The sequence below is a fragment of the Melanaphis sacchari genome, unplaced genomic scaffold (genome assembly GCF_002803265.2).
Source record: "Melanaphis sacchari strain LSU unplaced genomic scaffold, SCAv2.0 Contig23_pilon_pilon, whole genome shotgun sequence".
NCBI lineage: Eukaryota > Metazoa > Arthropoda > Insecta > Hemiptera > Aphididae > Melanaphis > Melanaphis sacchari.
The window spans coordinates 5256252-5282225 of record NW_020271114.1 but is presented as its reverse complement, the minus strand read 5'-3'; the positions used below and the strand labels follow the sequence as shown (position 1 = coordinate 5282225).

At 25.9% G+C, this 25974-nt stretch overlaps 7 protein-coding genes across 8 annotated transcripts; 4 read left to right on the top strand and 3 right to left on the bottom strand.

The window, feature by feature from the left end:
- The first annotated feature begins 68 nt into the window (after nucleotides 1-68).
- On the top strand, nucleotides 69-1616 carry LOC112594674 (multiple coagulation factor deficiency protein 2 homolog). The gene is made up of 5 exons (XM_025339593.1): nucleotides 69-466; nucleotides 532-654; nucleotides 907-983; nucleotides 1071-1222; nucleotides 1354-1616. The coding sequence occupies exons 1-5, from the start codon at nucleotides 341-343 to the stop codon at nucleotides 1542-1544; spliced, it is 669 nt and encodes a 222-aa protein (XP_025195378.1). The 5' UTR covers nucleotides 69-340; the 3' UTR covers nucleotides 1545-1616.
- A 162-nt stretch (nucleotides 1617-1778) lies between these two features.
- Nucleotides 1779-4556, bottom strand: LOC112594672. Of its 2 annotated transcripts, none has more exons than XM_025339590.1 (5): nucleotides 4326-4556; nucleotides 3192-3356; nucleotides 2340-2430; nucleotides 2104-2222; nucleotides 1779-2028 (listed from the first exon to the last, which is right to left on the bottom strand). In XM_025339590.1, the coding sequence occupies exons 2-5, from the start codon at nucleotides 3340-3342 to the stop codon at nucleotides 1889-1891; spliced, it is 501 nt and encodes a 166-aa protein (XP_025195375.1). In that variant the 5' UTR covers nucleotides 3343-3356; nucleotides 4326-4556; the 3' UTR covers nucleotides 1779-1888. The 2 variants fall into 2 exon arrangements, with proteins under 2 accessions (XP_025195375.1, XP_025195374.1); XM_025339589.1 differs by having other exon boundaries at nucleotides 3948-4555.
- A 169-nt stretch (nucleotides 4557-4725) lies between these two features.
- On the top strand, nucleotides 4726-9476 carry LOC112594670 (RNA-binding protein 28). The gene is made up of 10 exons (XM_025339588.1): nucleotides 4726-4968; nucleotides 5085-5253; nucleotides 6182-6437; nucleotides 6507-6759; nucleotides 6926-7094; nucleotides 7181-7395; nucleotides 8512-8661; nucleotides 8727-8966; nucleotides 9079-9219; nucleotides 9303-9476. The coding sequence occupies exons 1-10, from the start codon at nucleotides 4876-4878 to the stop codon at nucleotides 9414-9416; spliced, it is 1800 nt and encodes a 599-aa protein (XP_025195373.1). The 5' UTR covers nucleotides 4726-4875; the 3' UTR covers nucleotides 9417-9476.
- Nucleotides 9477-10122: 646 nt separating this feature from the next.
- LOC112594703 (protein fuzzy homolog) lies at nucleotides 10123-14735 on the bottom strand. Its single transcript, XM_025339653.1, has 9 exons — nucleotides 14403-14735; nucleotides 13998-14119; nucleotides 13712-13853; nucleotides 13515-13628; nucleotides 13252-13455; nucleotides 12932-13098; nucleotides 10756-10871; nucleotides 10540-10660; nucleotides 10123-10227 (listed from the first exon to the last, which is right to left on the bottom strand). Exons 1-9 carry the CDS (start codon nucleotides 14475-14477, stop codon nucleotides 10176-10178), a joined length of 1113 nt encoding a protein of 370 aa, XP_025195438.1. The 5' UTR covers nucleotides 14478-14735; the 3' UTR covers nucleotides 10123-10175.
- Nucleotides 14736-14901: 166 nt separating this feature from the next.
- LOC112594702 (60S ribosomal protein L10a) lies at nucleotides 14902-15999 on the top strand. The gene is made up of 4 exons (XM_025339652.1): nucleotides 14902-14998; nucleotides 15080-15337; nucleotides 15452-15700; nucleotides 15769-15999. Exons 2-4 carry the CDS (start codon nucleotides 15104-15106, stop codon nucleotides 15937-15939), a joined length of 654 nt encoding a protein of 217 aa, XP_025195437.1. The 5' UTR covers nucleotides 14902-14998; nucleotides 15080-15103; the 3' UTR covers nucleotides 15940-15999.
- Nucleotides 16000-18997: 2998 nt separating this feature from the next.
- On the bottom strand, nucleotides 18998-20728 carry LOC112594678 (protein SGT1 homolog). Its single transcript, XM_025339605.1, has 2 exons — nucleotides 20509-20728; nucleotides 18998-19643 (listed from the first exon to the last, which is right to left on the bottom strand). The coding sequence occupies exon 2, from the start codon at nucleotides 19636-19638 to the stop codon at nucleotides 19066-19068; it is 573 nt and encodes a 190-aa protein (XP_025195390.1). The 5' UTR covers nucleotides 19639-19643; nucleotides 20509-20728; the 3' UTR covers nucleotides 18998-19065.
- Nucleotides 20729-22665: 1937 nt separating this feature from the next.
- LOC112594539 (pre-mRNA-processing factor 39-like) lies at nucleotides 22666-25925 on the top strand. Its single transcript, XM_025339352.1, has 2 exons — nucleotides 22666-22875; nucleotides 23337-25925. Exon 2 carries the CDS (start codon nucleotides 23350-23352, stop codon nucleotides 25855-25857), a length of 2508 nt encoding a protein of 835 aa, XP_025195137.1. The 5' UTR covers nucleotides 22666-22875; nucleotides 23337-23349; the 3' UTR covers nucleotides 25858-25925.
- The last annotated feature ends 49 nt before the right edge of the window (nucleotides 25926-25974 follow it).

Here is a 25974-nt window from a genome sequence, read left to right as displayed (position 1 = left end):
AGAGCAACAGAGAATGAGAATAATAATAATAATATGTTTACACATAAGCAAGCGACGTGACGTACTGACGTGGTGAATGATGATGTGGGGGCACCTTCAAACTGATAATGACGTCTGGCGGCCAGAGTGGAATTTTCTGAATTCTAAATGACATGGCTTGAAACAGTTGAAACAATAATATTATTAGATAAAATTATGTAAGTTGTCGACTGACAAAAGGCGACACATTTCAGGTATTGAAAGATAAAAATACGTCAAATTTGTATGTACACGATCACCGTCGGTATTCATATTATATGGTAATCAACGTTTAAAGTGTACATGAGTATTTCTACCAAAAATGATTTCCAAGACGCTTTTAGTTACTTTTCCTATTCTTGTAGTCTTGTGTCATAAGTCATCGACACAATACGCGCCAGCACCGCCTGGTGTAAATCCACAACTGTATCAACAACAACAACAGCAAGTAAATAAATGATAGTAAATATATTGTGCACTGTACTATTTGATTAATTGTTTTCTTCTATATAGGTACCTATTCAACATTTACCTCCACAACAAAATGTTCCTCAACAAGTACCTTACCAACAAACGCCACCGCCACTTCAGCAGCAGCAACACCAACCACATCAACAACAACAACAACAACAACCAGTATGTAATTTACACAATGAAATATTTAAATTAATCGCAGTGAATGGTTTGTTTTTTTTCTTACATTCTGTTTATAGTATTATAAATAAAGTACTTAGTATCGTATAATTATAAGCGTAATAAAAAAATAACATTCTTACTTTTTTACAATAGCTGTATACATTATTAATATAACTGTAAAAAGCATACTGCTTTAATATATAGGATCAAACTTTGTTCCATAAATTATTTTGATGCTAAATAATATTTTAGAGTCATGGCCACGGTTCCCAAGGACATCCTCATACACAACAAGTGTTACATAATGCAAACTTAGCAGAAGAAAGCGAGTAAATATAATTTAAAATCTTTTATTAATAGAAAACTGTACTTATAATATACTTAGTATTCTTTTTCATAATTCTGCTTTATTTTAGGCATATAAAAAAACATTTGGATCTACCAACGTTAGACACTAGCAAAATGTCTGAACAAGAATTACAATTTCATTATTTTAAAATGCATGATGCAGATAACAATAATAAACTAGATGGATGTGAACTTATCAAGTCACTTATACATTGGCATGGTAATTATCACTTATTTATTGGGAGTATTGAAAATAATGGTCTTAATACCACGCTTGCAATAATAATTTAAATGATTTCTTGTATAAGATAAGAATTTTGATTTAAATTTGTCATCATGTTTTAATATTAGTTCAAGGTGGTCATGATCCCGCAGCAGGGGGAGCACCTCCCCAAGAAAAAATTTTTACCGATGAAGAATTGATGCAGTTAATTGATCCAATATTAACTATGGATGACACAAATTTTGATGGTTTTATAGATTATCCAGAATTTGTTATTGCTCAAAATAAAGCAGGCAATCCTCAGAAACAATCAGTATAAGAAAATAAACATGTAATGTGTAAATTAAATTTTTTTTATTTAAAATTGACTATTACATAAATAGTTATTGTTTTCAAAGAAGTTAAAATGTTAATAAGTTGGTTGTTTTACAAATTATTTTTAAACAAAAAATAACCAAGTCAAAAACAACTAATTTTATAAAAATTTATAAATTTGAATTATTTACAAACTAAATGCATTACATTAAAACTAAACATAATTATTGAAGTACAATTTAACTAAAAAAACTAGGAAAGCTCAATCTTTTAAAAATTTACAAAATTGAAAAAACAAATGTTTCCATAAATCTTGAATGATTCTTGTATTCTATATCATAGTCATACCTATTTTTTTTTACAAATATATTTTTTATTTTTTTGATATTTGAGTTTACTCATTAACATTTCAACATTTTCTTCCACACATTCAACTGGTGGCTTATTAATCTTGCGTACAATTAAGTATAATCCAATCAATGTTAAACCTTTGAACATTAAAAAATATATTCATGTTTAAGTGATTCATTATTAAATATTCTATCACAAAAGTATTACTTTACCATTTAAAATGCTTGGAAAAACAATAAAGAAATTTAAAGTAGTTGAACGATAATGAATAGCTTCACTGAGATACAAAACTATAGATAAAACCATAGATATAGCACCAATACTGACCATTCTACAAAATAATTATATAAAACATTTAATTCTAATGAATAATATTGAATTTTAAAAATATATATGAGCTCAATGCTAAATACACAATAACCATTTTTATATTACTTATATTACTTACGGCTTATAGTGAATAAATAATGAGCAATGTATCAAACATAGAGCTTTAAGAAGCGAAAACATACCCAGCACTCTTGGCAAAGTTAATTCTTCTGTGAATAATTTAAACAAAGAATGAAATTAATAACCTAGCTGGCATAAGTTTAGATTTTAAAGCCATAATTGTTAATATACTACAATAAGATATGTTAATAATTTCTGAGATAGTTTTTTTTTACTTATTACATCATTTAGAATACCATCCTTTAATTTAAATGTGATATAACAATTTATTAACCAAAATATTTAAATAATTTTGATACAATAATAAATCCCATCTTCTCAATTCTTTTCTATGACTATTTTTAATTTGTTCCATCAATCTATTTCAGCCTTTATTGGTATAAATTTAAAATGTTTTTATAAATTACAATTTATCGTTTTTATTGAATCAATTACATACTTTCTCATTTTATTGTTATAAATGATAAAAATTGAGTAATTACCTCTTTTTATAATTTATTATCAGTTCTAGTTAAATTTAATTATTAATATTTTATAGAAGAAATACTTTGATGAAAGTTTGGTTTTAGTTCTTTTCTATCTTTGATCATTGTTTTATATCGGTATTCAGTTTCAGTATCTGTGTTACATTTTATATTTTTATGTTTAAGCTGTTAACCTCTGTTATTTGAATGTAATGAAAACAGCATCATAATAACTACTATAGTAGGTATTAGACCAACACTTTTATGAAGTTAGCCCTCTATGAATTTGGTAAAATATTTGTTTTGAAAATACCCGAATTACAAATAACATTGTTAGTCACAGATTTAGCAAATCATTTGTCACACGTAAAAACTATCATTAGTACCATGTATAAAATGTTCGTCTGCCTGTAAATTGGTCTGCGTCCCAATGATACATTTGTTTTCGAAAAATGATCGAAATGTTACGCCGAGGTCCATGAAAGCCACAAACGCCAACCACCCCCGGAAAGTGTACAGGATTTTGTCTTCCACCATGATTCCAAGCTTAGCTACAAAAATATGTTTTTATATACTTTTCTTTTAGTAATCTTTATTACTTATTGTTTTTATTTTGTAAGCAGATGGAATATATTTAAATATTAAAAAAAAAGCTACAATGACACATTAACACAATCGCTACAACACGAATAATATACTAAATGTTATTCTAGACTCTTGTTTCAAACATTAGTAACTGACTAGGTCTGTGTACTCGTGACAACGTGCATTTAGTTCTATCTATAGTCATCAAATACAAAACACTACAATTGGAATCCTCAGTGTCGGATTAAATCATTTTTAGGCTAAGCCCTAAGCATTTTTGGGCACTGGGACAAAATAACTGAAGTCATTTACATAAGAAAAGTATGACAACGATTTAACAATCAAATATAATGAAATAAATATCAAAATAGTTATCTATTGTATATATAGTAATTGTTTTATTTCATGTTAGGGCAATTTTGTCTTAGGTAGTAGACACTAGTGTAATGATTAATATGACTACGAGCAACTAATGTTTAAAAAACGTTTTTTTTTTTTTTTATTCGTAACATTGTCAAACTACTTCAAGATTAATATTGCTTAACATCGTACTATACCTAGGAGAAACCCGAACACAAGTCGACTGTCTCAAATCTACACGCAACGATGGATTATTTTACTGGATATGTAAATATTTTGTAATTTCAATTTTGATATTTGGGATAATCGTCATCACTCATCACTGTTTTTGAATTTTTGGGTGATAGTATTTTGACCGTCGCTTGATAAAAACTAATAAATACAGCGGCGAACTGTTCATCAGCCGCGTTTAGTTTCATCGATCCAACGTCGTGCGAAAAAGTATGCGCACGACATGATAATATTTTGTTATATTGCCGACAAACGACAATGCTCGGAATTCGGATGCCGCAACAATTCAAAAACAGAAAATTGAGGGGTGTAACAGCACCTAACTGAGACACACAGCCACTAACCAGTCACAGTCACGCCGACGGTGAACCCATTGGCGAATGACAATAATTATAATTATAAAACAAAAATAAATAAACAATAATTAGTCAAATTTTAAGTAGTAGAACAGAATAATGTGTATCAGAATATCAAATACTAGGAAGCCGAAAATACTTTTAACGAGTACAAACGATTGTAAAGTTAATGTAAAATATTGTAGACTTGAAGTATCGACTTATCGTATTGTCGGTTTGTTGACTCTCATCTGTTATCTTAGATTTTAAGACTACCTGGTTAAAGTTTTTGAATCCGATTTCGCCTTATCAATAATCATAGTTACCACCTTGCCGATTAACGATACATACCACAGAATATATGTATACATAATATCTGTAGAAAAATAATAATAATTTATTATCTGGTGTTTGGTAGATATTGATAACCGTGATGGCAAGACATGTGCGTCGTACTCCTGTCGAGAGACGACTAACTTCCGAGTTTCAACGTCTATTACTTGAATGTGAAAAGTGATCAGTGAACCAACCGGTATTTCGTTAATCGTATGACGCAAAAATGAAAAATAAAATATTTTTCGCCAAAAACAAAGCTCCGAAAAATGCAAACAATCGTCGCGGGAGACTCATTATTCGAAATCTTCCGTTTACTGTGAGTATTTGAGATCTATCAAATTATTTTTGTCGTTGTTAAATATAAAACTGTATTATTTATCTATTAAAATATTGGAGTATAATAATTTAACATCATTATTTAACTGTTACTAGACAAACGAAGAGCAATTAAAAGAACATTTTTCTAAATTTGGTGAAATAAATGATGTAAAACTTTTACGGAAACCTGATGGAAAACTTATTGGTTGTGGTTTTGTACAATTTATTGTTAAACAAAACGCTGCTAAAGCAATTGCTCACACCAGTGGTAAAGATTTTGGTGGTGAGTATATAGTTTGCTATTAATTTTAAGTATATTTTAAACATATAAGTTATAACCAGAAAATAAAAAATTAACATTTCTTTAGTTTTTTCAAAACTTATAAAAGTTTTCTCCTGGTTGAATTCAATAACCATTTTTATTTTATTTCTAATTTTTTATTAAAATCAATCAAACTAAATCAAATTACACAACTTTTACTTTTAAACTCGGATATTGTCTGCCCGTCACTCTTTACGGTATTCAAATTCCATCTACCCTGACTATAAAATATCTTTGTTTAACCCTAGACTAGCAACTCACTTTGGCCTATCATATGTCTGCTAAAATATTTTAACTAAACTTGTGACTACATATGTATAAATCAAAAATAAATTGAATTCAGGTCTTTCAAAATATTGCATTTAAGAAATTAATGAAGAACTCCCTCTTATATGTATCAAATCATACCCTGTACATGGATTTAAAAATTAGAAAGAAGAAGAAGAAGAAGTAATAACATATTATAAAAGATTCCACAAGCATCTCATTCCAGTCCCCTAATTAAAGCTCTTTCAACAAATGTTATTCCAAAGTGCCTAAAACAAAATTGGTGTAGATATCTTTTAACCTAATTTAGGAAAAAAAAGAATATAATATATATAAATTAATTTAAAAATTCACTTAAAAGTGTTATCACTGGGTGGCTACTTTTATTATGATTATTCATGTATTTAGTTTTTGTATTTAGCTAACACTCTTACTAGTATTATTGTACCTATGAGGTATAGATTGTGTATGTAATAATAAAAAAAAAAATAAATACATTTTTAATGGAAGTATTAAAATTTAGAATGATGAAACATTTTTATTTTTTTTTTTTTTAGTAATAATAGAAAATTGTCTTAGTACTCATATAATTTATTATTTAATTTTTTTCAAATATTCAAAGGTCGATCTATTGTTGTTGATTGGGCTATACCAAAAAATAAGTATGAAACTATTCATACTACTAGAGAAAAAGAAGAAAATATCTCGGTTAAAGAAGAAAATGTTGAACCTATTGAAAATCAAAAAGAAATTAAAGAAGTTTTATCTGATGATCAAAATAATGAAGAAAAACCTAAAAATGTTGAAGATTATCTTACTCTAGACACATTGAAAGAGGAATCTGACAATTTTGTAGATTTTGAGACTACAGATATTGAGTGAGTTATATATTTATATTAAATTATTAATTAACTTATGAATAATTATTTTGATGTATTTAATTTTAGAAATGATGTTAAACGAAAAAGAGAAGATATTGATGACAATGAGTCTGTAATTTCTACAGCAAATAAAAAACGTTTTAAATCTCATGATGTTAAAGAAGGTTTGACAGTTTTTTTTAAAAATGTTTCATTTAGTGTTAATAACGATGAATTAAAGCGATTTGTAAAAGAACGATTTGGACCAGTTTACTATGCACTTGTTTGTGTAGATCGCTTAACAGAACATTCTAAAGGAACAGCATTTGTGAAATTCAGAGTAAATATAAGCATTAATTATAAGTACAATTTGGTCTTAATTTATATATTTGAATAAACATAAATTATTAAAGAATTTAGATTTGAAATAAATTATGAAGCATTAGCTTTAAACACTTAAATTTTGATAAAAATTGTGTTAATATTTATTTGAATTTATAATTTAGGATTCTAGTAGCGTGGAAGCTTGTATGTCTAGTTCTCCTGAAGAGCTAACTCTTAATGGATCTACAATGGAACCGCAAATGGCAATTGATAAAGAAGTTCTGGATAAAAATAAAGATGATAAAGTTATTCATAAGGATAACAGAAATTTGTATTTAATCAAAGAAGGAGGTATGAAGATAATTTTAATTAATTTTAGTATTGGTAGTTGATGTAAAAACGCATATTATTCTATTATAATATAACACATGTTTTAGTTATAATTGCCGGAACAGCAGCTGCAAATGGTGTATCTGTCCATGATATGAATAAAAGACTTGAATTGGAGCAATGGAAATCTCAAGTTCTAAAAAATCTTAATATGTTTGTGGCTCGTAATCGACTTATTATTCACAACTTGCCAGCTAACATGGATAATAAAAAGTTAAAGGATTTATTTACAAAATATACTCATCCTAATGCAGTATTGAAAGTGAGTTAGATAACTAGACACTTATATACCATACTTAATAATTGAAATAATATAATTAATAAAAACTATTGTCTTACAGGAGATTAATTTTGAAACTGTTTTGCTAGTTTAACATTTTCAAAAATCACTCTCACTAATTTTAATTTAGTGCTTAAATCAGGATTATTATTGATCCTATTTTCAATTTTTTTAAATAATAGGTAAAATATATAGCAGGGATGGTCAACATAAGGATAAATATAATGATACATTTGTATACCTAAAAGCTTGAATGTCTTGTTAAAAAAAATAATACTCATTTGATTGACAACGATAAAATAGATTATTAACTTTATGTTGTCACCATTTACATTACATATTTTTAGAAATTTTTTTTTTAAATCTATGTATTAACTTGTATATTAAATTATAAATATAATACTTAAGGTATTTGTCTAGCAAATGATTTTATATCAACATAAATAGAAACATTTATTTATGACTATAAATAATGTAGGTAATAATAAAAAAATAATTATAGAATTCATATTATATGATTAATTATTGTGATTAATTTTTATTAGAACCCAGAAATAAATTTATAGTAAATATTGTATTGATCGAAATGCCAATTTACGTGAAATTTATTCATTATGTTGTTATAACAAAAGTAAAATCTTTAAAAATTAAAATATTCTCCAACGTGTTGAAAATTCTCTAACCCCTAAAATATGCTTTTTTATGCAAAATAAATTTTTTCTTATAAATTCTGTGTTACATGAATCTTACTCCCATTTAACACATACACTAGAAACAAATAGGTAAAATCATAAAAATCCGACTTCTACTTATTACATACTTTGTGAAAAAAGATTAAAAGATAATACACTTGATAATTTTTACCCTCTTGGGATAATTAATGTTTCAACAAATTTTTATTATGTAGTTTTGTTACATATAATAAGGATTACAATAATTTAAAAAAAAAAATTATATTATTTTATAATTGTTTAACTATTATAGGCTGTTATCATACTTGAATAAAAGGGTGATTCTGGGGGATGTGAGGAACTATAGTCTCCAACTTTGCTTTATAAAATATTATTGCTTATAATATTGTTTTATTATTTAATTCAGGTAGTAGTTATGAGGAATTTAAAAAAAGTTGATCCTAATGGAGTACCAATTTCAAAAGAATATGCTTTTGTTACATTTAAACAACATGAAGATGCTTTAAAGGCACTCAGATCCATCAATAACAATCCAAACATCTTTAATTCAAATAAAGTAAGATTTTCAGATAATATTTTATATTTCTGTAGAAAGCTGATTAATTAGTATTATAATTATAGAGACCAATAGTAGCATTTTCTATTGAAAATAGGCTTGTTTTACAAGCTAGACAACGAAGAATAGAAAAGAGTAAAACCTGCAATCCATTATTTAATAAACAATCAGGTACTTCATCGACTGTTGAAAATAAAAATAAAAAATTTAATACAGAAAATAATAACAAAAACAATAGATCTACCGCACTATCAAAAAAAAAAACAGCAGATCTCCCTGAATTTACTGGTATAACAGCTAAAGAGGTAATATAAAAAAAAAATTGTAGTAAACTCAATATCATATATTTATATGTAATAATTAAATGTTGGATTTAATAATTTTAATACATTACTTATGCGTTAATAAAATATTTAGGGGCATATGGCAATTCGATCAAAGTTTAAACTTAAAATTCAATCTGAAGCTCATCAAAAGAATGTTAAAACCAAGAAGAAATTAACAATGAAAAAGAAACGCGATTTAGCCATCAGAAACGAGAAGAAAAGAGAACCAAAAGTATACTTAATAAAAAATTTAATTCAACAAAAAAGGGGTATATTATATTGTTATTATTATTATTATTATTTGTATTATTTTAGGTGAAGAGTAAAAAGAAGAATAATAAAAATGATGTATCGTTTTCAAAATTAGTTAACAAATATAAGAATAAAATTTCAGCTCCGGAAACATTGAAAAAATGGTATGAAGCATAATGAGAATTTAGTGTATTTTTGTTGAATGTTTGTATATTAATAAAGTTCTCTATAAAAGGAGCTTTGTTTAATTTATTTATTATTGCAATTATTAATTTCTAAAGGCTATAATTATACATATTTAATATTAAATTAAAGATCGTAACATTATTTTAGGAAATTTTGGAGTAAGTTTATAAAGTAATAATTGAAAATGCTCATAACTCGTTTAATAAAAATCTTTTAAATATAATGGTTTTACCTTAAATTTTGATATTATATAGTTTCATTCACTCTAATTTTAAAGCTAACTACATAAAATTGGAATTGCTGAACACAAATTTGTTATTAATTTGTAAGATGGAAACAGCACTGCAAATATGACATTCTCTAAATATTTTATAATCAAAGATTGTTTATTCTAATTGATATATGACTATTGGAGAGTTATTATTAGTAGAAGTTTAAAGCATATAAAAATAGTTAGCTGTCAAATTTTTGTGAAAAATGTTGCTGGGGTCCTTATAGTTAGACTATTGAATATCATTGAAAAATAATAATGTAAAGTAAATACACATATATTTTGTTTAGAATAAAATACACAATTATTTACAATAAAATAATGTTGTTTTAATTTTAAGTTATAAAATTAAAAAAAAATAAACATTTAATTTAAAATCACATAAAAACAGTTTGGACGGATTATATTTAAAAATTAAATTAATTAAAATTAAATTATACATATAATGTGGAACATATTGTGTATAAAATAATACTTATTTAACTGTTAATATCAGATAAAAGTTGTTGAAAAGCTTGTTTTGCATAGTATCTATAAAAAAAAAAAATATATATATATATGTATATATATATTATGATATATTTTACTTAATAACAAAGATAATATAAATAACAGAAAACAAGATATAGAAATCATGAAATGATTAAATAAAATATGTATTATAAAGAATAAATAATGATAAAATATTAACCATTAGAGAACTAATAGTCAATTATCATTCAGAGAATTTAACTATCTAAGCTATAAATAGATTTATGAATAAATTCAAAATACTTAAATACTTGACTTGATTATTTGAAAACAGAATAATTATTAATTACTAATAATTTAAAATATATTTACTTGATTGTAACCATATTATGTTTACTTGGATATGCTAAACATAACATGATACCATTTGAACTTATAGCATAAAAGTTATAATTTTTTCCCATACATGAGACTTCACTTCCCATTAGATTATCTGAATATGATAATTACAATATTTAAACAAATTAAAAAAAAAAAAAATCACATAAAAGAATAATTGAACATATTCAAAAAATACAAAACTAATACCATTCATAAGACGTGATGCAATTTTATTATAAAACTGTACAATTCCTCTTTGTACATCAGTACTTAAATAATAATTTTGCGTGAATTTGAACAAGTTTGTATTCACTATGATATATCTGAAATATAATAAACATAAATAAACTTACATTCATAAATGTTTTTAAAATGGTCTATATATTAATTAAAATACATATGTTACAGTTAACGTATTGAATCAATTAGGTTATAAAATAACTAAAATATGAAAGTAATGTTGCTTTAACTAATTATTTCATATATTTCAATTATTCACATTATTATGTGTTAAAATTTGTAAGTGTAAAATATATTGTTATTTTATTATTCAAAATAACAATAAATCAGGTAAGAAGATAATACAGACATTCTTGTAGATGTCATTGGTGATGACTGATGACTGATGGCAATGTTCATGTACATTTACCGTTTTATAAGGTTATTATTGTACAAGTATTTATTGATGCAACTAGGAGGGTACAATGAATTTTTTAACACCCCTGAGCACAAATTTAACAGCTCTTGATTTTTTAAATAAACCTATAATAATTATAATGAAATACCACAAATTTCATGTTCTTAAATTATAAGATGTTTATAAAAAAAAAAATATATATATAGCTTTTTTGGTTAGAAGTCATGACACTCATGACATATTATGAAAACTTAAAAGCTACTTTTAAAAAATTGGTTATATTACTATTACTATATAAGATTAATAACATTAATTGATTATTAAGTGTGTCTACCAGTTGCAACTTGTGTTTACCATTTTACGATAACGGATATTAGTTTTTAACACATTCAGCATATTTTAAAAACTTGTCAATGGCTGATTCAGTTGATAATTGTATGAGTTTTAATTATTATGAAAGTCTAGAGTTCATCAACTATTATAAGGTGAAAATAAATTTTAATACTAATAAATAATAACTTATTTTTATAGGATATTTTAAATGTATAGATTGATGTATTAAAAGTCAAAATGTTGGTTGTCAATAACTAATTTTACATTATAGTATATGACATAGAAAATAAAAAGAGAATAATTTCCAAATGTATGCAAATTGCAATCATAATTCTAGTAAACTATGCAACCCACAAGCACAGTTTTTGGACAGAGCAGTGAATAAAGAACTGACTAAGATTAAGCATGCTTCACCAAAAGTTTTCCAATTTATTTTTGCATAACATCAAAAAAGATTTATTAAAATGACCAAATACTAAAACTATTTAAAGTAAATATTGCTTGAAGCCAAGAAAAAGTATGCTGAATTAAAATGTAAATGTTTTGTTATTATATAAAAGTATATTTTATATTAATAATATAGGTGTTGTTTTAGAATGGTAATATTACTATTTACTAATTGCAATTTATAAATCTAAAGATGATATTTGGGGTGTGGAAGTATAGCCCTGACAAGCCTGTGATATATGAATAATTTCTGCATCCCCAAAATTGAGCTCTAGTTGCATATATTGCATAGATGCTATATACATATTTTGTCCGTTTATTGTCTCATTATTAAAATTCACAATAAAATTGTTAAGATTCAAAATGTAATAAAAATGTTATAATCTCAGGTGTTTGCTATTTATTTGTTTGACACTAATCTATTATTAAAATTATAGGAGTATTAAAACAACTATATTCTCAATCCCAAATTATAGTATGTTTAGAAAATTTGTTAACAGTATAAGCTGTTTCAAAAGACAATATAAGATTAAGATATATATTAAGATCTGTGGCAACTGCTCAAGCAGCGGGAACTAATTAAGATTTTTCATGAAAAAAAAAATGTGATACAAAGAGGTATTTACAGAAAAAAGAAGTATTGTGCAATTCTAAATGCTATAATAGTCTTGTAGTTTGCACACATGCACAAAAAAATAGTGTAATTATAATTAATTCAGTTTAAAATAAATAAGGTAAAATTAATTTTAAATTCAAATGTACTCTGTACTTTAATGAAAATCAAACTAAAATTGTATAGAATAACCGGTTTAAGTATAATAAATAGTTTTTCCCCATTTATAATTTTAAACTTCAGCTAAAAATTGTTAGATAATTCATTAACTACTTCGTTATTTAATAAAGTAATGGAATTAACACTTTAAGTGTAACATATTTTATATTTTATTATTATAGTTATTAATTTACCCAGATGTTAATTCAAATTTAGTAGAATTAGGTCGAAAGTAATTGATAACTGTTCTAAAACTTTTAGCAGCATTTATTTCAATATCATCTAAATTTGGTGTAGGTCCACAAATAGCTGCTGTCCAAACACCCTGTACAACCATACAACATACTAGTCTTAAAAGGACCTAGAAACATAAAATGTATTGAGTTATAGAAAAGACTATTAAAAAATAAAATTGTATTTTACCTTTTAGATATAAAATATTTACTTCTTTCAAAACCCTTTTAAAGAAGTCTTTACATAATATAGGTTTTATATAACAAATACATTGATTTACCTTAGTACTAGAATGAGGCAAGAAAATTGGAATATCAGCTGAAGTAATTTGGTCATAACAATTGGCCAAAATAATTGTTATTAATAACTTTCTATCATTAATATGTAAATCCCACCAATCCTTTGTTGCAGCACTCAATTTCTTATCCACAATAACCCAACAAAGATCACTACAGATTGTTTCTGACCAATTGTATAAACAATTCTGTAAATTTAGAAAAAATTAAACAGAATTTTAATTTATTTTAAAAAGTTTATAGTTACGTTTATTGCTTTATTATCCTTTATTGACTGTGTTTCAATTATGTTTATTAAATGTTTTTCTATCGTTACTGATGTTAAGCTCCTCAATATATAATCAATAATAGGTAAACATGGCTAAACAATAATTAGACATTATATTTAAAGCTATACAATTCGATCAATTAGGTAACTATTAAAGTTAATGGCTTGGTGCATACTTTTATTTCCCGTTTTATTCTATCTGCATTCTTATTGTATATGTTTTCATCTCCAATAATCATCTTTATTAAAGTAGATATCAGTTCTAAACCAGTTTTTATTGTAGAATTGTTCAAATCGCTAATGCCTGCCAAAATTAAACTGAAAAATTTGATGAAAATTAATATAAATATTGACAAACTTATTATGTATATACAATGCTATTTGTATTTAAATTTGTAAGAATAATTCAACAAAATATCAACAAATACTTAATGCTATAGAATTTATAATATAATAATATACCTATCTCCAATGGCATGCCAAATAAAGGAATGTTTATCTGTATGAATAACTTTAAATTTAACATTTTGAACATCTGCAAATGTTATAACAGCATTCAATGTTGAAAATGTAGTAAATGGTACCTGAAAAAATACACACTTTTGTAAGCCATGTTATTTTAAACACACAAATCAAAACAAAATTAAAAATTTTTAAATTTAAAATTATTTAAGTACCCAAAAATCTTGAAAAGATTTAAATTACATTTTTGTTTTAAATCTATGTTTTTAGTAAGCAAACAATATTTTGAACAATTTAAATGTATTATACAAATATCAAGTATGGCTTTTTGCAAAATTCAAATAATTATCATCATAGTATGATAAAACAGTGAACTATAGATGATTTTCATGCTTAATAACTTACAGAATCCATTTTACTATTTTTTCGGTAAAATATTGGAATTCCCCCATTTGCTGTAGTGCAAACCACGTCAAACATTGTGGGAATGATAATTTTATTTGTTATTTCTGTGTACAGATTTTTTTTTTTTTTTTGTAAAAGCAAATGCAATTATTAACGTTTCCCCTGTGGTCCTAATGCACTAAATTGGTTTAGGGTTAAAGATCTATTGTTGAAGACTTGAATGATTCAGAAATTCTTAACAATCATAATACTTATTGACTTGACAATTTATTATTTACTATTTAGTATTAATATTAAATAGAATTTACTTATACCATGAATCATGATACTATTTATTATTTATTATTTACTATTTAGTATCTACTATCTAGTATTTTAATTTAAAAATTATTATCATTAAGTTATCATTTTTATTATCAGTTTATCTATTTGGTAAAACACAGTAGAAGTAAAACACGGTCCTAGTATGTGCTTACCAGGTTACCAACATTGTGTTGTGATTTCGTAGATGAAAGAATTAAAACGCTAGATGCACCATAACCTAAAATTTCTTTTCGGAAGTGTATCGCGTTCATTTTCTCACTCGTGTCTTTTGGGTAAGTACATCTGGCATATTTTCTCAAATGTGGTTTTCTGGTGTCCACGTTTTAAATAACTGTTATTGGATTTTGTCACAGTGAACGTTACTATACAATCACAACATGTCGTCGAAAGTATCTAAAGATACATTGTATGAGGCCGTCAACGAGGTGTTGAGCCAGGCCAAGACACACAAGAAAAACTTTTTGCAAACGGTCGAATTGCAAATTGGTCTTAAGAACTACGATCCACAAAAGGATAAGCGTTTCTCCGGAACCATTAAATTGAAGCACATCCCTAGGCCCAAGATGAAGGTGTGCATTCTTGGTGACCAACAGCATTGTGATGAAGCCGAGGTAAATGTTTTCACTACTACTGCTAATTGATTGAGGCTATAATAATAAATCACGTTTTAAATGTGGATGCTTGTCAAGTTGTAATTAAGTTTAACACGTACATTTGTGTTTTAGGTAAATAAGGTGCCATTCATGGATGTTGAAGCCTTGAAAAAACTCAACAAGAATAAGAAGTTAGTAAAGAAATTGGCCAAACGATATGATGCGTTCTTAGCCAGCGAAGCTCTTATCAAACAGATCCCACGTTTGTTAGGACCAGGTTTAAACAAAGCTGGTAAGTTTCCTGGTCTTTTGTCCCATCAAGAATCAATGAACATGAAAATCGATGAAGTTAAAGCCACCATCAAGTTCCAAATGAAAAAGGTAAGCAATCCCTTCTATTTCTACATTGATTAATATCATTGGTTAATAATGTTGACATTTATTTTTAGGTATTGTGTCTGTGTGTTGCTGTTGGCCATGTTGACATGAAAGCTGATGAATTGGCCCACAACATCCATCTTTCAATCAATTTCTTAGTTTCATTGTTGAAGAAACATTGGCAAAATGTTAGGTCGCTGCACATCAAGTCAACAATGGGACCCCCACAACGTTTGTACTAATGTGTGATTCAATTTTTAATTTTTTAAATAAAGACCACATTAATTTCAAAGTTGAAATAATCACTCTGTTCAATTTATTTCTACTCGCTTATATTTTTCTTTTCTCGAATCTAGCTCTAGAAAATTTAGGTACAACAATAATCAAATTGTAGTTTTTTTTAATATTTAGTATTTATGTCATTCTAAAATTATCAATAATTAACTTGGATAATTTTTTTTTTATTAACTCTAAATAAAATTATGTAACTTGGTAACTATATTTTATATTACCAACTGTTGATACTCTACTCAGTTAGAATTGAATCTTCTTGAAATTTGATAATAGACAATTTGATAATTACTTAATTCACTAAATAATTTATTGTTAGCTATGAGGTATAAAAATGATATTATCTCATGTGTCAACACATGTTTTAGATTTACTATTTTTTTATAATAAATAAAATTTAAAATCAAGAAACAAAATTTTAAACCTATTATTCTAATGGTATAATTTTATGAGATGCATTACAAGTACAGCAGTAACAGCTGTCTTGTACTGACGCTTATTAAGATGAAATCCTATTCCTTGCGGAAATTTATTATGGTCTCAGCAGATTTTTATAATTAAATATAGGATTAAATCCTTAATAAAATGGAAAGCTTTTTTTTGATCCTGTAAATCATACATACCTTTAATAAGCGGAAAAACATAAAATAAACAAAAATATTTTTGACACCCACATTTTGTTATTAAATAATTATTTTATACATATATGTTCAGTATATGTCTATTTCTAGGAGGGCTATAACCCTCTAAAAAATTTGATGCCTATGTTTCGCTCTTTTAAATATAAACAATTTAAATTTAAAAAAATGTTTCTGTTTTATACAAATTCTGAAATAATTATAATAATATTAGGTTGTTCCGTAGGCTATTTTAAAAATTATTCCATTTGAATAATTTAGAAGTACAAAATTACTTCACTATTCTATTCATTCATTTTTTATAATCGTACGTATTATGAAATCTACATAAACTCTAAATTTTAATGAAAGTTTAGGAATGAAAACTTTAAACAAGCTGTTAGTAATATATTAAAAAATTGTCAATTAGATAGCTTAAAATCTCAAATAAAAGATTGGCACTTATTATATAGACAATTTTATTTTTATTTTTATTTACTATATGGTGGTCTTCACCATATTATTTTTCAAAAATATATGCTATAGTTGTTATTGACCAGTATTGTTAGTGGATTTGTCCATCAATAACAATTTATTACCATACAATGTCTCAAATATTTTTTAAATTTGTAACTTCACATTCTTCAAAATGTATTAATTATTTGTCTAAAATATGTGTATTAGATTATTTAAAAAAATATGATTGAATATTATGTTAGTCATTTTTATTAAGAGCAGTAATTCTTTTTTGGGTTACATATCATTATATCAAAATGTAATCAGTTTTGAAAATTATTCATGTACCAGTAATGTATGTTTAGAAGCATCTATAAGAAATTTTTCCAACTGAGAGGGGAGAGGTCTTCATAAAGTTCAGTTTAATATCAGATGTGTATTTTATAACTTTTAGATGTTTTAGTTAAAATAAACATCAGATTCACGATTTATTCAATACTATTTATCTGTATTTTTGATTTGAAATAGTCAAAATAAACTTTAATATATTAGGTGTACCTATTACCTGCATAATGGCTTTATGATTTTATTTATTTGAAATGAACCAATTTTTTTTAAATAATAAATTATTTTGTTCATTATTTTTTGTCACCTAACGCAAAATCAAACAATGAATAGAAATTATTTAGATGAAAATGTTTTATGTGCTATTTTTCCTTACATGATACATGCCATAAGTTCACCACCGCCTGCATCCTACTATAGTCTGATTATTAATGATTTTTAAATAGTTTTACTATATCAAAACTATTTGACATTTTTTTTTACTTTTTAAACAGTAAAGGAATGAATTTATAGTTTTTTTTATGTAAAAATAAAATTATATCATTAATTTTATTTAATTATTTTATATGAACATTTGGCTAATAAAATTAAAGCAATTAATATATGAAAAGTATTATTTATTATAGTTATACTGGTTTTTAAGTTTATTGAGAGCATTATAATTTATAAGCATACATATATTTTAACTCTTTTAAATCATCAACTTTCAAGACCTTATTTTAAGGCCATATCCAGAAATTTTTTCAGAGTCTTAAACCATTATAATGTATAAAGTATATTTTCTATGTTTAAGTTTTGATACTTGATTTAAAACAATGTTAAATTATTAATATAGTAACATACATAATATAGAAAAATAATTTAATAGTACATTTTTGTTATTTTGTTCACTCATTATGACAAAATTAATCAAACAATTTGGCGTGTTTGTTATTAATGTTATTATCTAGCGGGTAAAAGTTTATAATTAAAATATTTTTTATTTACAGAAGTAAAATATTGTTGTAATTAATCTCTGATGACTGGAATCAATAGCAGTTGTTATCAATCAATAAAAATCTGTTGTTAGATGCTAAAATAATATTTTAATATTATCATTATGTTACAAAACAATAATCAATTTGATAAATTTTAAATTTAGTCCGTTATGTTGATATTATAAAAAAATGTTCATGGGGGGGGGGGGGGTCTAGACTTTTTATCCCCCATCAGATACGGCCTGCCTTACATTATGCTCAATATTTCCACAAAAATATTTATTCTATCTATAAGTTTAATCATAAAAATTGTATCACATATTTAGCATTACCTTTGCCAAATATGAATTATTTCTTGATAAGATGTCTAATTTTATAGGATTCAAATATACAATAATTAACAAATATTTTGAATTTTCATCTTTGTTTAATTTTAAATATGTTTTAAGAAAAAAAGGACTATAAAAACTATTAAGATCAATACTAAAAATGAATAAATTAAAACATGATTTGTTCACATGAAAATGCAATTTTATAATGTATGAATAATACAACAATAATTTGCAAAAGGTATGCTTAGTTAAAAAACCATTTTTTTTTTTTTTTTTTTTTATCGTATTATTTTATAATTTTTAAAGAAAGATAAACACTTAAATAAACGTAGTAGTATGTACAAATTAATTTATTCATCCCATTTCTTCCACTCCATACCTTCTGGAGGTTTAATATCTACTTTTTCTTGGGCAACATCTTTCCAGTTGGTACTTAAAACAGTGCCTCCTGATTCCAAAAATGATTTGTTCATAGCTTTGCGCACTTCGTCTGAACCATCTGAATAAATTTTCTTGAATAAAGTGTTTACATCACTATCGTCTTCATCTTTTGTCATATCATTGACAACCTTATCCCAATTGCGAGGTACGACAGCAGACTTAGTTGTTTTGTCAACAGTATTCTCTAGCACATCCCACATTATCCCTTCAACCTTTGCAAGGCGTAACTCCAATTTCGACGAGAGAACTCTGAAGCTACTTAATTCAGGTGCAATATTTTTGCTAAGTTTCAAATTAATATTGTAGGGTTGACCAGAGGCAAATTTGGCTTGAATATTCACTTCATTTTTCTCAAATTGTACATGACAGTCTTCTTTTGATGTATGTTTACCCAAAACGCTTATGGTCACTTGACTCTCTGTTTGATACCAATCTTTCTTTATGACAACTTTATTTTCTTCGTTTGCGCTAGAAGCCATCATAAATACTAAAATCGAAATAAATAATTAGATATTATAAATTATAAGTTTTAATTAAAGTGATTTAAAATATATTTTAATAAATTTAATTTCAAATATTTATTTATTATAATATTAGTTGGAATTTGGAAACATTAAACTGATTCCTGTAAATCAATTAATGATTGCATAGTAGGTATTTTTTTGTTTTAACAATAAATACAAATATATTAAATCATAACTCGCATTTAATAGTAGTGGGAATTACTGAAAAAATGTATGTCTTATGCACTTAAAATAAAGTAAAAACTATTTTTCATACATCACTTATTCATCATCGTGATATTATAATTAAAATTAAGTTATTGTTATAATAATTATCAAGAATATTATTATCTTGTATTTTGTAAGAAGTTTTTTTTTAATATATTGATTTTTTTAATGAGTTATTTTTGTACCTATATAATTTATTTAATTTTATACATTTACAATTCTTAAGTACTTTTTTCAAAATTAAAATTAAACAAAGCCTAAGACAAACAGATAATGTATTATTAAATAATTATTATAATAGATAACATTGTAGAGAAGTTTTAACTATGTTATGTGTGTAAGATAGAAAATAATATATGCAATATACTGATGTGTCCTCTTAAGATGATTTTCTTTGATAAATTATTATTTATTTCTTTGATAAAAGGAAATAATAGAAGTAAATTATTTTTTAGAAAATGTTTTATCGCAGTGCTTATGATTATATAATGCGCTGAATATAAATAAATTGTTTTTGTATAAGTGAAAAGTTTGAATATTTTTCTTAGTTTATACCTATTAAATAAGATTTTTAAAGTCAGTTTTCATATACATATATATAGATAATAACTGAATTCTTACAATTAAGTACGTAGTCTAATTAAATGCAATGAAAATATTTTCTTCGGCCGCAACTGATATAATGTATAGATTAGAAAAGGAAAAATATAATCACATTAATTACAGCCTCAATCCTAAGAGAATATTTACATTTATTAACTTAAAGTAATAAATAAAAACATTAACTAGTACACTACAGCAATAATTGTACATAGATTCTTAGAATTTTCTAGAACAGTAGAACACAACGAATACAAATAATTATATGAAAATGTAAGATTACAGCTAGAGTTGTGATAACAAATTCGTACTTACGGATATTGGATGGGCATCGAGCACTTTTCCCGAAATCATGGACTGTGGTAGTGGTCGTGGTGAAACCGTTGGACCATTACTAAATACTAATGAAAATTCAATAGTTTCCAATAATTGTTTAATATGTATTTTTATTTATACAATTCGTAATATTTTCTGCTATGAAATAATGACTATAGTAGTATAATCTATAAATATTATAGTAGTCAGTAAGTACCTATGTAGTTAAGTTAAATATTAGTTTGTAAAGTTGTAAAATATTCTTTTAAAATTATAGTAACAATTAATTTATTCAAAAAGTATTTAAAAAATATTCCTTATCATTTTTTTTATCTAACTAATTTTAATTTTACAAGTCGACAAGAAAATTAATTTTGTAATTATAGTCATATAGTTAATTTAAAGCTGTAAGTCCGCATTTAAGTACCTGTCGTTAGAACTCTGAACTAACTACTTAATTTTATATTGAAAAATAAATATTTGTGTTATTTTAATCATAACAAATTTGGATTTTAATCAAATAATAAACGTTTATTAATAAAATATAAAATAAATAAATAATTAATTATTTGATTTTATAACTTATAAATAAAATAATATTGACAATAACTGTTGAGAAATAATTTGAAATTCAATAAATAATATTTTTGAATTTATTAAAGTAAATTTTTTTAAATAATAATAACACGTTTAATATTGAGTTTAAATTTAAAATACTTTCCAAATACTAAATGCATTTTATTGTTAGTACCTATTAAATAGGTACGTTATTATACATAAATACACTATTAAAGTGCTTTTACTCAAATATTTAATAAGACTGTAGATAGAACACGAATTTTAATAGTTAATGCTTACACAATTTAATAATACAACTGTTGTTGCGGAATTTACATGGGGAAAAAACACTATAACTATCATCAGCATCATTGTGTAGCGTTCTAGAATCATCCATTAAAGAAAATTCAATAATTCTTGAGAATAAAAACAATTATTTGTACCCAGTTTGTTTTTTTACGTGAATAGGTATAAGGTATCTAAAATAATAATTTTAAAAAATCGGTGCCAACCTACATACCTTTAGGCTCATCATAGAGTGACCATATTTTAATACAAAAAAAAAAAACGAAATGAAAAATTTTGGTTCAACGCTAAAAATTTAAAAATTATATTGATTTTTAAATTTGTTGTAACAGTTTTTGGTAATTAATAATGTTTGGCGTATAAGGTAACCTTACTCGGCCTACTTCAACAACTCCTCTCAGTTCTCACTTCTCATCCATATTAATACTATTAATAGACTCTACCTTCTAGGCGTAGCTAAATGCCTAAATTTATAAGTGTATACATTCATTCATGTCTCAAAGTTATTATTTCGTCCATTTGATATACTTGCACTTAACACCAATGATCACAATGTTGAGAATTTATTTATTATAAGCAATCTTGAATATACAACTGTGCGAATCTTAAGATTATGTATGCAGAATAATACAAGTAAGGTAGGTAGGTAGTAGGTACTTGAATCTTTACCACAGAATACATAGTGTTACATATTTGCTAGTTGTTACTGTATATTGTATAATATTAATTTAAATAATTCTCTATTCATTAATTAGATTATTTATAAATTATAATTAACTGATTAATTTTGATCTTAATGATTTAATTTATGGATAGATTGAAGTTTACGACTATATAATTAATTGGAAACAAAAAATTTAAAAATAATTTGTATATAAATAGTTGGTACTGATGTCGTATCCCGTAGCGACAAAATGTCACAATAATAACAATTGATTAGGTAAAACATAACATTTTACTGATAAATGCTGATAATGATATCATTCATAATTAATATTATTCTTAATTCTTGGCGTTCTTTTCCGTAGTCCGTTCTCTGTATTCTGTAGTGTACTGTTAGTTTTTAGTTTTGAGTCTTGTGTACGATTTCGTCGGAAGCATAATATTTAACATTATTTATTCAAACTCAATCTTATCGCATCGCTTCGGTGGTTGATCGCGTTTACGATGAAAACTTATTAGATCTATTTTTTAAAATCAAAATTCTAGGTAACTACTTAATTATAGTATTATTTTCGTAACTGGTTGTTGTTTATTGTTGTTGTTCGGTAAATATAAATTAAACAAAAATTTTATTGTATCAAGCAGTAAAATTTTTTGATGTTTATCGAAGTTTATCAATGTTGAATGAATGGACACCTGCATAATAAGTGATCTTGAAATTAAGAATATTAATTGTCTTAACATTTTATATTTTATTTACTTATTTCGTACTTTTATATCTATATGTTTAAAATTAACTTTAATTTTTTTAAGTAATTTAATAATCACATTTCAAAATGTAGATACTTATTAATGAAAGTTTAATGTTTTTAGAATTATATTAATTTATTTTACATATTTATTAACATATAGAATAGGTTTAGTTTAATAATATTGAGTTTGAGCACACTGTGTTTTATTAAACAATATTTAAATAAAATAATTCATTTTTTTTTTTGATTTTTCAGAAAATTTTGAACTATGGCTGACCACGATGACATTTTGTTAAAAAATGAAAAGTCTAAAGAAAATGGTAAAATCAATGATAATGTTCCAGAGTTAGACGATACTGAACCACCAAAGGTTATAATAACTGCTCCTCCGACAATGTCTATAAAAATGATAAGTAATAAATTACAAAAGCCAAGTGATGGATTTGATAATAATAAAGACTCAGACGATTGTCAGATTATCTTGCCCAAGACTGAAATTATAGATATTACTGATGATATTTGTGATAAAGATGAAACTAGTGAAGTTGTAGTTAAACATGATATTAAAGATACTCCAATAATTATGACACTTAAAGAAGAACCCAAAGAACCCGAAACAGAGGTGATATCAGAAGATGAAATGCCAGTTGACAATATGCCTGTTGATACTGAAGCTGTGTCTGAAGATGAATTACCACCTACCGCTTTAGCTGATCAAACTGAAATAGTATCTGATGAAGAGCTGCCTAGTGAAAATGGTACATCCAAAACAAAAAGGTTTCAAATTCCTGAGGAAAAAGAAGATGATAATGAATCACAGCCTGCAAAAAAAATCAAAACTGAAGAAGTAAAACCAATTACTGAACTTGATAAGTTTTGGCAAGCTGTTAAAGACGATCCTTCAGACTTTGCTGGATGGACTTATCTGCTACAATTTGTTGATCAAGAGAATAATGCTGAAAACGCAAGAGAAGCATATGATAAATTCTTGGAATTGTACCCATACTGTTACGGCTATTGGAGAAAATTTGCTGATTTTGAGAAAAGAAATAACAATAAAGAGGAATGTGAAATAGTCTTTCAACGTGGCTTAAAGGCCATACCACTCAGTGTTGATTTATGGATTCATTACATGACATACCTAAAAACACAACATGCAGATAATGTGGATCTTATCCGTAACAACTTTGAGAAAGGCTTGGAAATGTGTGGACTTGAATATCGCTCAGATCGGTTATGGGATCATTATATTAGGTGGGAAATTGAACAAAATAAGTTAATCAATGCTTTCAACATATACAATCGTCTTCTTGCTACACAAACATTGGGCTATTTGCAACATTTTGAAAATTTTAAAGATTTTGTAAACAAGAATGCACCTGATAAGATTTTAAATGCTAAGGAATATCTTGAATTAAGACAGCAAGTAGCTGAAAGAATTAGGCTGAGTGGAAGTGGTGAACTGTTGACTGATGATTCTGCACCACCAGGTGAAGAAGAAAACACTTTTTTATCTGATGTATCAGAAAAAGAATTAGCATTGTTAAAAGAAACTATCATTGAATCAAAACAAAAAATTAATAAGGAAACAGCTAAAGAAATAGCCAAGCGCCAAGCATTCGAAGAAGGTATTAAAAGACCCTATTTCCATGTGAAACCTTTAGAAAAATGTCAGATAGAAAATTGGAAAAATTATATTGAATTAGAGAAGGAAGCCGGCGACCATCAACGTATTGTTATTTTGTATGAAAGATGTTTAATACCATGTGCTTTGTATGAAGATTTTTGGTTGAGTTATTTGGACTATTTAGAATCTTTAAATTTTGATGTAAGTGATTTATTAGAAAGCTTATATTTGCGCGCCTGTTTAGTTCACCATCGTAAGTCTCCAGAGTTACATTTGAAATGGTCAGCTTTTGAAGAAAGCAAAGGTAACTTAGACAAAGCTGCTGATATTCTGAAAAACCTTGATGACTCTGTTCCACATATGTTGCAAATTATTTACAGGCGTATTAATTTGGAGAAACGTAGATACCAATTTGATAAAGTATGTGAATTGTATGAACATTATATAAATACTTCTCATACAAAGTTTCTTACCTCTAATATTGCCATAAAATATGCACGTTTTCTTTGGAAGTGTGCAAATAAAATCGATAAAGCTATTGAATTGATTGCAGATATCATAAACAAAGACAAAGACAATATGCAAGACAATGCTAGACTATTGTTGCAACTCATCGAGCTTAAAATGAGTGTAAAGCCGTTAAATGAAAAATCAGTTATCCAAATATTTGATGAAATATTATCAATGAGCAGTGTAAATTTAGAGCAAAAAATATTGTTTTCTCAACGTAAATTGGAATTTATTGAGGATTATACTTGTGATTATACATCATTGCGCAAAGCCACCAACGAGTTTAAGAGTTATACAGAGTTGCTTGCTAAAGAGAAGAAAAAAGCATTGGCTGCAGTTGAGGAAGAAAAATCTAGAGTTGAAAAAGAAATGAAAGTGAAACAGGCACAAGATATTGCAGCATCTTCAAATTCTCAAATAGCATCTACTAACTACCAGCCGTACAATTCGACCGGATATTACCCACAACAATATGCCACTGGATACAACCAAGCAGCTTATCAACAGTACGCTCCCACTGGACAAGATTATTCATATCAATATCAAAATTGGAGCTACCCGCAAGCGACAAACTACAATCAGACATGGGGATCGTACAATTACAGTGGCACAGGAAGTGGTGGAAGTGGAGGATATTAATGTATATTGTAAATATTAATTAAGTATGAATTAGGTATGCGTTAAAAATTAATTTATGTATAAATAGGATATATATTTATTATAATATATACAAAAAAAATACATCAACAGCATAAA

Bases quoted from the DNA above. Each gene is read 5' to 3' on its own strand.
- LOC112594539 (XM_025339352.1), top strand. From the start codon at position 23,350: ATGGCTGACCACGATGACATTTTGTTAAAAAATGAAAAGTCTAAAGAA.
- LOC112594678 (XM_025339605.1), bottom strand. From the start codon at position 19,638: ATGATGGCTTCTAGCGCAAACGAAGAAAATAAAGTTGTCATAAAGAAA.
- LOC112594674 (XM_025339593.1), top strand. From the start codon at position 341: ATGATTTCCAAGACGCTTTTAGTTACTTTTCCTATTCTTGTAGTCTTG. The intron at 467-531 runs GTAAATAAATGA...TCTTCTATATAG, and splicing joins ATCAACAACAACAACAGCAA to GTACCTATTCAACATTTACC. The intron at 1,223-1,353 runs GTAATTATCACT...TTTTAATATTAG, and splicing joins GTCACTTATACATTGGCATG to TTCAAGGTGGTCATGATCCC.
- LOC112594703 (XM_025339653.1), bottom strand. From the start codon at position 14,477: ATGTTTGACGTGGTTTGCACTACAGCAAATGGGGGAATTCCAATATTT. The intron at 10,661-10,755 runs GTATTAGTTTTG...TATCATATTCAG, and splicing joins TGCATCACGTCTTATGAATG to ATAATCTAATGGGAAGTGAA. The intron at 10,228-10,539 runs GTAAATATATTT...TTTTTTTTATAG, and splicing joins CATAATATGGTTACAATCAA to ATACTATGCAAAACAAGCTT.
- LOC112594702 (XM_025339652.1), top strand. From the start codon at position 15,104: ATGTCGTCGAAAGTATCTAAAGATACATTGTATGAGGCCGTCAACGAG. The intron at 15,338-15,451 runs GTAAATGTTTTC...TTTGTGTTTTAG, and splicing joins AGCATTGTGATGAAGCCGAG to GTAAATAAGGTGCCATTCAT. The intron at 15,701-15,768 runs GTAAGCAATCCC...ATTTATTTTTAG, and splicing joins TCAAGTTCCAAATGAAAAAG to GTATTGTGTCTGTGTGTTGC.
- LOC112594672 (XM_025339590.1), bottom strand. From the start codon at position 3,342: ATGGTGGAAGACAAAATCCTGTACACTTTCCGGGGGTGGTTGGCGTTT. The intron at 2,431-3,191 runs GTACTAATGATA...AATTATTCACAG, and splicing joins AGACGAACATTTTATACATG to AAGAATTAACTTTGCCAAGA. The intron at 2,029-2,103 runs GTAAAGTAATAC...TAATGTTCAAAG, and splicing joins TTTTCCAAGCATTTTAAATG to GTTTAACATTGATTGGATTA.
- LOC112594670 (XM_025339588.1), top strand. From the start codon at position 4,876: ATGAAAAATAAAATATTTTTCGCCAAAAACAAAGCTCCGAAAAATGCA. The intron at 6,438-6,506 runs GTGAGTTATATA...ATTTAATTTTAG, and splicing joins TTTGAGACTACAGATATTGA to AAATGATGTTAAACGAAAAA. The intron at 6,760-6,925 runs GTAAATATAAGC...TTTATAATTTAG, and splicing joins CAGCATTTGTGAAATTCAGA to GATTCTAGTAGCGTGGAAGC.